At 55.6% G+C, this 9,018-nt stretch overlaps 1 protein-coding gene across 1 annotated transcript; it reads left to right on the top strand.

Moving 5' to 3' along the window:
• The first annotated feature begins 2,131 nt into the window (after positions 1-2,131).
• Positions 2,132-8,367, top strand: cyldl (cylindromatosis (turban tumor syndrome), like). Its single transcript, XM_068743395.1, is given in 13 exon segments — positions 2,132-2,584; positions 2,780-3,031; positions 3,112-3,190; positions 3,501-3,664; positions 3,742-3,901; positions 4,024-4,159; positions 4,233-4,343; positions 4,407-4,498; positions 4,582-4,868; positions 4,973-5,081; positions 5,158-5,276; positions 7,560-7,773; positions 7,848-8,367. Coding segments are annotated over 13 exon segments (2,361 nt in total). The 3' UTR covers positions 8,033-8,367.
• The last annotated feature ends 651 nt before the right edge of the window (positions 8,368-9,018 follow it).

Here is a 9,018-nt window from a genome sequence, read left to right as displayed (position 1 = left end):
TCGGAGTCAGGGTCAGGGTTTGGGTCAGGGTCAGGGGTCAGGGTTTGGGTCAGGGTTAGGGTCAGGGTTTGGGTTAGGGTCAGGGTTTGGGTTAGGGTTTGGGTCAGGGTTTGGGTCAGGGTCTGGGTCAGGGTCTGGGTCAGGGTCAGGGTTTGGGTCAGGGTCTGGGTCAGGGTCTGGGTCAGGGTCAGGGTTTGGGTCAGGGTCTGGGTCAGGGTTAGGGTCAGGGTTTGGGACAGGGTTTGGGTCAGGGTTTGGGTCAGGGTCGGAGTCTGGGTCAGGGTCAGGATTTGGGTCAGGGTCAGGGGTCAGGGTTAGGGTCAGGGTCTGGGTCAGGGTTTGGGTCAGGGTCAGGGTCTGGGTCAGGGTTTGGGTCAGGGTTTGGGTCAGGGTTTGGGTCAGGGTTAGGGTCAGGGTCAGGGTTTGGGTCAGGGTTTGGGTCAGGGTCAGGGTTTGGGTCAGGGTCAGGGTCAGGGTCAGGGTCAGGGTCTGGGTCAGGGTTTGGGTCAGGGTTTGGGTCAGGGTTAGGGTCAGGGTTAGGGTCAGGGTCAGGGTCTGGGTCAGGGTCAGGGTTTGGGTCAGGGTTTGGGTCAGGGTTAGGGTCAGGGTTAGGGTCAGGGTCAGGGTCAGGGTCTGGGTCAGGGTTTGGGTCAGGGTTTGGGTCAGGGTCAGGGTCAGGGTCAGGGTTTGGGTCAGGGTTAGGGTTTGGGTCAGGGTCTGGGTCAGGGTCAGGGCTCTTCCGTGGAGCTCCTGTTTGGGCTCTATTGAGAGGGGGCAGCGAGCCCAACGCTCCGGGTCGCTGACCCCATCGCGGTGCGTTCAAAGACCGTCGGATCGTTCTGCTGATTCTCTGAACATGAACGGAAACGGTAAAACGTTCCTACAAACCATCTTCTCACCTGGTCTGCAGGTGCTGTGAATTACGCCCATATAAGGTAGTCTAATTAACCCCCCAACCCAGAGATAACAAATCTACCAGGATAGGACAGGAGCATCATCATCATCATCATCATCATCAAATGACAGTCTGGAATCTGCCGACCAGGACCGCTGAAGCTCAGATCATCATCGATCACCAATCAGGAACAAGAACGACTCGCAGTTCAACAGGTGCACGGACTGCTGTCAGAACGTCACTCACCTTCACCCAGCCACGCCCAGCCCAGGAGGGTGACGGTAAACCGGGGGGGGGGGGGGAGCCGCGTCTAACCTCAGAGAGCAACAACAACCACGCTCTGATAACGGCCGATGTTTCACAGCTCAAAAACGCGATGTAAACCCGATTAATGACAATAAACAAACAACAAACAACAAACAACAAACAACAAACTACAAACAACAAACTACAAACAACACTCACTCTGGAGGAGCTCAATCTCCCTCTTCAGAGCCTCTCGCTCCGCCATGTCAACAGCTGAAGCGGTTGGTCTTCAAAAAGTGACGCATTAGTCGCTTGATGATGATGTAAGCAGCCTTGTCCAATCAGAGGACGTGGTTTCATTTGACGAAGGACTGAACCCTCAGTTCTGACTGAAGGAATGAGATTTAGCTTTGAAGAGTGTTCACTAACTTTAAATAAATACGTGATGCATTTTTTAAGGATGAAGGACAACGATGTTTTAAAATGTATGTAAATGATCGATGACTGTAACCGGGACGTCACGGTTGTCGTCTTAACGCCCCCTGCTGTCTGAAAGAGCTCACTGAGGGATTAGAGATCCTCTCGGCTGAAGAACTTATTTTGAAACGGCAGCGTTGAAAGAACTTCCCCGTTTGAAGAGGCCGATTAGTGATTATTAGGGATAGGGTTACGAACCCCGACCCCAACCCACGTTGCGTGATTTACGTAGACGAGCTTCCGCCCGAGATGAAGTGAAAGGGGAAGTGACGCAGCAGCGGCTCCGGACGTAAGGAGCGAAGCGAGGAGCGAAAGCAAGCGTTAAAGTGAAGGTAACTATCGATAATCCTCTATTCTAGATGACGTCATCTTTAGCTTGTGACTGACGCAGGTTCGTAGCGCGCGAGCTTGAACGTCGCCAACACAACAGGTGACGTGCAGCGTGTTATAAAGTGACGTCACGGGTGGTGTCTGTTTTTCTGTTCAGTGTTCTCAGACTGTGGCCTCGGCAAGATGACGTCACCAGACTGCACCTACGTCATCGTGACCAGGAAGCCCGAGCTGCCTGTGGGCGTGGCTGCTGGCTGCATAGGCTACACGCGCAGACACCAGCGTGGACCGGCGTCACCAACCGGACCCCCCCCGAAGCGGCTGGTCCACCTCGTGGGCGCCGACCCCCCCGCGGCCCGCATGGAGCTGGAGGAGCAGGAGGCGCAGGAGGTGCTGGAGGAGCTGGAGGAGCAGGAGGCGCGGCTGCTGGCGGCGCTGCCTGACGCTGCGGAGCGGCTGAGCTACTTCAGAGAGAAGGACGTCCTCCGGTCCGCCGGGCGCCTCGCCGGGGGGGCCGCCGTGGTCGTGGATGAAGGGGGGGCGGAGCTGCGAGGCGTCGTTCGCTACGTCGGGAGCGTGGAGGAGCCCGCCTACTCCTCCCTGCTGCCGGGGACCTTCTTTGGAGTTGAACTGCAGGTGGGATGAGAACAAACACCTGTCAGCATTTCCTCAGGTGTTCACACTGCCACCTGCAGGTAGCTGAGAACATGATAGATCCAGATGCATGATGGGAAATGTACTGATTCCCAAAGTTAGGAGCAGGTTTGACGTGGAACTGCGTCGTCGTCCTCTGCAGTTGTCATGGTAACTGCTGTGACTCTGCCCACCCAGGGGGAAGACGAGGGGAAGGGGAGGACGGACGGGACCTACCTGTCCAAAAGCCTCTTCACCTGTCCCAAAGACTGCGGCCTGTTTGTTCCGTTCTCCAAACTGAGGGCGGCGGCCCCCGGGTCGTTGAGCCCCTCCCCCTCCCCGCTGGCGCCCGGGGACAGGGTGACGTACTTCATCAGTGACGAGTATCGCCACGGGATGGTGGTGGACCTGCAGGACCACGCCGGACAGACGACGGTTTGGATCTCCACCGTAAGGCCCGGGGGGGGCACGCTAATGCTAATGCTAACCCCGACAGCCAATCAGAAATGAGGACGGTTCTTTGTTTTCAGGATAAAGACGAGAACGGAAAGACGGGAGGGGAAGTGGAAGTTCCTCTGGACTGCGTCGCTAAAGGGGAGGTGCCTACAGGTGTGAGAACCTCTGGCTTGTTCTGCTCTGTGTTCTACGTCTGACCCGGTACGTTCCCCTGCTGAAGGGGAGGTGCCTACAGGTGTGAGAACCTCTGGCTTGTTCTGCTCTGTGTTCTACGTCTGACCCGGTACGTTCCCCTGCTGAAGGGGAGGTGCCTACAGGTGTGAGAACCTCTGGCTTGTTCCGCTCTGTGTTCTACGTCTGACCCGGTACGTTCCCCTGCTGAAGGGGAGGTGCCTACAGGTGTGAGAACCTCTGGCTTGTTCTGCTCTGTGTTCTACGTCTGACCCGGTACGTTCCTCTGCAGGGCCTGAGAGCGTGGGCACCGAACCTGCCCCGGTTCTGCCCGGCACCGATCTGAGCGTCAACTCTCTCGTGGAGGTGACCTTGGCTTCCGGGAATTCCTTCGGCATCATCCGCTGGATCGGGACGTTCCCCGATCGGCACGAAGTCCTGGCCGGACTGGAGCTGGTACTGGTCCCGCTGGCGTGTTGCCGGGCAGATTACAGTCTCTGGGGTTGTTCTGTTCTGTTCATGTCCGTCTGCAGGAGGAGGATGTGGGCGTGACCGACGGATGCTTCAGAAACCAGCGTCTGTTCAGCTGCCCCCCCAGGAGGGGTCTGTTGATCAGGCTCAACGCCTGCCGTCCCGACTCCCGGTTCCGGAGCACGTCAGCCAATCACGCGGAGAGGAGGGACCAACAACGAGGTCTCGTCTCAGGTAGCCGCTGGTCCTGCCAGATGTTTGGCTACAAACCACCGAGTAGAACCAGCAAAGGGTTTCTCATCGTGTCCCCTTTAATGGGGGATGTTGATTGGTCTGACCAGCAGGGGCGGAGCTCAGCGCTGGTCAGCTGGAGACGTTTCCTCCTATCGGCACCGAGCAGGTGAACCAGATTCTGATTGGACGAATGAAGGGCATCCAAGGTCACCACAACTCCTGCTACATGGATGCTGCCCTCTTCAGGTGAGGAGGACGTCTTCGCGTGGACACCGAGGACCCCGCCCCCTTTATCTGATGTCTGTCCTCCTGCCTCCAGCCTGTTCTCCTGCTCCTCCGTGTTGGACTCCATGCTGTTTAAATCCACGGCGCCGCAGGACGCCCCCGTCCAGAAGACCCTGCTCCACGACATCGTCAACCCTCTGCGCAGGTGAGAGCGCCGCGCTGGGTCGGCGGGCGTCGCCGGGCGTGTCTGACTGTCCGTTCTGTGCAGTAAGGGGTTCGTGGGGGGGCGGTCCATCATGAAGCTCCGGCAGCAGCTGCAGCAACACGGTTACAGCCACTCCTTCACCACGGAGGAGAAAGGTCAGCCAACGCCGTCTCCTCGTTGAGCGTCCTCACCTGGTCCTCACCTGGTCCTCACCTGGTCCGTCCGTCTGTCCGTCCAGATCCGGAGGAGTTCCTCACCGTCATCATGCACCACATCCTGGCGCTGGACCCTCTGCTGAAGATGTAGGCTCCTCCCACCGCGCCGCAGCGCCGCGTAGCTGCAGCTCAGCTGACCTAACGGCAGATCTCCGTCCCGTGCAGCTCGGCGGGCGGGGCCGCGGGCGGGGCCGTGCAGCAGAGCTACTCCTACCAGATCTTCCTGGACCAGAACCACAGCCTGGTTCTGCCCACGGTCCAGCAGCTGCTGGAGCATTCTTTCCACAGTGCGGGCCTCAAGCTGGCAGAGGTGAGCCAGGAAGGTTCTGCCTCCTCCTCCGGCTCGTCTGGTGGAACGTTCCTCCCATGAGGAGACGGGCCCCGCCCCCCCCTTTCATTGTCCCCTGCCCACAGGTGCCGTCCTGCCTCATCCTCCAGATGCCTCGCTTTGGGAAGAAGTTCAAGATGTTTGAGAAGATCGTTCCGTCTCTGGAGCTGGACATCACCGACCTCCTGTCTGAAGGTACCGCCCAGCACGCGGGCGGACGCCGCCCCCCCCCAGGTGGGCGTGGCGGACTCAAACGTGTGCTGTGCTTCAGTTCCTCAGCAGTGCATGCTGTGTGGACGCTTGGCGCAGGAAGAGTGCACCGACTGTTTCACCGACCGGCTGTTCAGCCAGACGGGATTCAAAGTCTTCTGCAAGACGTGCTCCTGTCAGGTGACCTCCTCACCTCCGAGGGGCGGAGCTATAAAGGGGCATGTTTAATTAAAAGCCACTGGAGCGTGTCTACTCGGTCTGTCCTCGTTAGCCCTGAGCAGTACGAGCTAAAGATGCTAACGAGATTATTCCCTCTTCTGATAGGTCACTGGATCCCGTTTTTGGCTCCAGGTCTATACAGTGAAACGTCCCGTGTTGCTCCAGGTCTATAGAGTGAAACGTCCCGTGTTGTTCCAGGTCTATAGAGTGAAACGTCCCGTGTTGCTCCAGGTCTAAAGAGTGAAACGTCCCGTGTTGCTCCAGGTCTATAGAGTGAAACGTCCCGTGTTGTTCCAGGTCTATAGAGTGAAACGTCCCGTGTTGTTCCAGGTCTATAGAGTGAAACGTCCCGTGTTGTTCCAGGTCTATAGAGTGAAACGTCCCGTGTTGTTCCAGGTCTATAGAGTGAAACGTCCCGTGTTGTTCCAGGTCTATAGAGTGAAACGTCCCGTGTTGTTCCAGGTCTATAGAGTGAAACGTCCCGTGTTGCTCCAGGTCTATAGAGTGAAACGTCCCGTGTTGTTCCAGGTCTATAGAGTGAAACGTCCCGTGTTGTTCCAGGTCTATAGAGTGAAACGTCCCGTGTTGTTCCAGGTCTATAGAGTGAAACGTCCCGTGTTGTTCCAGGTCTATAGAGTGAAACGTCCCGTGTTGTTCCAGGTCTATAGAGTGAAACGTCCCGTGTTGTTCCAGGTCTATAGAGTGAAACGTCCCGTGTTGTTCCAGGTCTATAGAGTGAAACGTCCCGTGTTGTTCCAGGTCTATAGAGTGAAACGTCCCGTGTTGTTCCAGGTTTATAGAGTGAAACGTCCCGTGTTGTTCCAGGTCTACAGAGTGAAACGTCCCGTGTTGTTCCAGGTCTGTAGAGTGAAACGTCCCGTGTTGTTCCAGGTCTGTAGAGTGAAACGTCCTGTGTTGTTCCAGGTCTATAGAGTGAAACGTCCCGTGTTGTTCCAGGTCTATAGAGTGAAACGTCCCGTGTTGCTCCAGGTCTATAGAGTGAAACGTCCCGTGTTGTTCCAGGTCTATAGAGTGAAACGTCCCGTGTTGTTCCAGGTCTATAGAGTGAAACGTCCCGTGTTGTTCCAGGTCTATAGAGTGAAACGTCCCGTGTTGCTCCAGGTCTATAGAGTGAAACGTCCCGTGTTGTTCCAGGTCTATAGAGTGAAACGTCCCGTGTTGTTCCAGGTCTATAGAGTGAAACGTCCCGTGTTGTTCCAGGTCTATAGAGTGAAACGTCCCGTGTTGTTCCAGGTCTATAGAGTGAAACGTCCCGTGTTGTTCCAGGTCTATAGAGTGAAACGTCCCGTGTTGCTCCAGGTCTAAAGAGTGAAACGTCCCGTGTTGCTCCAGGTCTATAGAGTGAAACGTCCCGTGTTGTTCCAGGTCTATAGAGTGAAACGTCCCGTGTTGCTCCAGGTCTATAGAGTGAAACGTCCCGTGTTGCTCCAGGTCTATAGAGTGAAACGTCCCGTGTTGTTCCAGGTCTATAGAGTGAAACGTCCCGTGTTGTTCCAGGTCTACAGAGTGAAACGTCCCGTGTTGTTCCAGGTCTGTAGAGTGAAACGTCCCGTGTTGTTCCAGGTCTATAGAGTGAAACGTCCCGTGTTGCTCCAGGTCTAAAGAGTGAAACGTCCCGTGTTGCTCCAGGTCTATAGAGTGAAACGTCCCGTGTTGTTCCAGGTCTATAGAGTGAAACGTCCCGTGTTGTTCCAGGTCTACAGAGTGAAACGTCCCGTGTTGTTCCAGGTCTGTAGAGTGAAACGTCCTGTGTTGTTCCAGGTCTATAGAGTGAAACGTCCCGTGTTGCTCCAGGTCTAAAGAGTGAAACGTCCCGTGTTGCTCCAGGTCTATAGAGTGAAACGTCCCGTGTTGTTCCAGGTCTATAGAGTGAAACGTCCCGTGTTGCTCCAGGTCTATAGAGTGAAACGTCCCGTGTTGCTCCAGGTCTATAGAGTGAAACGTCCCGTGTTGTTCCAGGTCTATAGAGTGAAACGTCCCGTGTTGTTCCAGGTCTACAGAGTGAAACGTCCCGTGTTGTTCCAGGTCTGTAGAGTGAAACGTCCCGTGTTGTTCCAGGTCTATAGAGTGAAACGTCCCGTGTTGCTCCAGGTCTAAAGAGTGAAACGTCCCGTGTTGCTCCAGGTCTATAGAGTGAAACGTCCCGTGTTGCTCCAGGTCTATAGAGTGAAACGTCCCGTGTTGCTCCAGGTCTATAGAGTGAAACGTCCCGTGTTGCTCCAGGTCCACAGCCACCCTCACCGCCGGTCCCACCGGCGGGCGCCGCTGGCCGTTCCTGAGGGGTACCTGAGTTCGGGGGCTCCTCGCACGCTGGCCAGAGACCAGCTGGAGCTGTTCGCCGTGCTCTGCATCGAGACCAGCCACTACGTGTCCTTCATCAAGTACGGCCCGGACGCCCACGACTGGCTCTTCTTCGACAGCATGGCGGACAGGCAGGGTGAGTGTTTGGACACCTGCCCTCTGCCGGCGCCTCATTGGTCCGCGTGATCTTCAACGGTGTCCTGTGTTCAGGTGGGGAGGACGGATTCAACATCCCGGAGGTGCACACCTGTCCCGAGGTGGGCACGTACCTGAACATGTCCCCGGCGGAGCTGGCCAGTCAGGTGCCTCGAGGCATGGAGGGCGTGGCCAAACGGCTGTTTTGTGACGCCTACATTTACCTGTACCAGAGCAGCAGCATGTACCTGTACTGCTGAGGGAACGCCGCAGCAGGAAGCACCAAATACGGTCGTGTGGGCTGCTTGGACGCTTTGTGGGTTTAGTCGTATCCATGGCGATGCCCTGTCCCGTGCTTTTTTATTTCCGGCAGCATGTCTTCTGTACCGAGAAGGAAAAGAGCAAAGTTAAAGTCGGATGATGTCACAGCGAACAAATAAAGTGTCGTGTTCTCCGATAACGATTTCTATTCAATAACATGGGTTTGTATTTTAAGTACTTTAAATACTCCTTCCTTGAACTTACTGGAATGTTTTTCAATATTCATGAACAATTTATTCCATTTAATTTTGTCTTTGATTTGTTGTACTTTAATTTAAACGCTTGTGATCCGGTTTTTGGAATAAATAAATGACGTTGCCTCCGTAGTTCTTCTTCTTCTGCGTTGAAAGGTCGCCGGCGTTCCGACGCTTCCTTCTCTTCTGGGTCCATGTTTGCGTTTCTTCTTATCTTCTCCTACGAGACGGCCCCCACCATATTTGGAGGTTCCGCGTTGACACAAGAGAGACGTGACTTTCAAAGTAGTCCCTCAGACTCGAGGAGTACATTTACTCCATTACTCTCATGTCGGCGCGCCGCGTCCTCTCAGGGAGGAGCGCCGTGACGCGCGCAGTCGAGTCCGGCTCTGCTCCGCGCGTCACGCGAACCTTCGTCTGCACCGGTTACCGGACAGGCACTGGCTCCGTTACCGGGGGGGGGGGGGGGCTGACACCAGCGCTGGACCGCTTCGTACATTTCAATCCTCAACGTGAACGAAGCGTTGGCGCGCGGGAAGCTCACCTCCGGAGGCGCGCGCTACTGGTGAGTGCTGAAAGGAGACCTGCCATTGATTGGCGATTGATCGATACCTTTTTGAAACAACTGATTGTCACTTTTGTGCTGCATCGATCTGCATCATCAGACTGCGCATTTGTGTAAAGTTAAAAATCTCATTTTCACCAGACAAATAAAATGTCTAAAGTATTCA

This window comes from Brachionichthys hirsutus, chromosome 9 (assembly GCF_040956055.1).
Source record: "Brachionichthys hirsutus isolate HB-005 chromosome 9, CSIRO-AGI_Bhir_v1, whole genome shotgun sequence".
In the NCBI taxonomy this organism is placed as follows: domain Eukaryota; kingdom Metazoa; phylum Chordata; class Actinopteri; order Lophiiformes; family Brachionichthyidae; genus Brachionichthys; species Brachionichthys hirsutus.
Note: the sequence above shows the minus strand (reverse complement) of the source record. Positions and strands in the feature narration are given on the sequence as shown.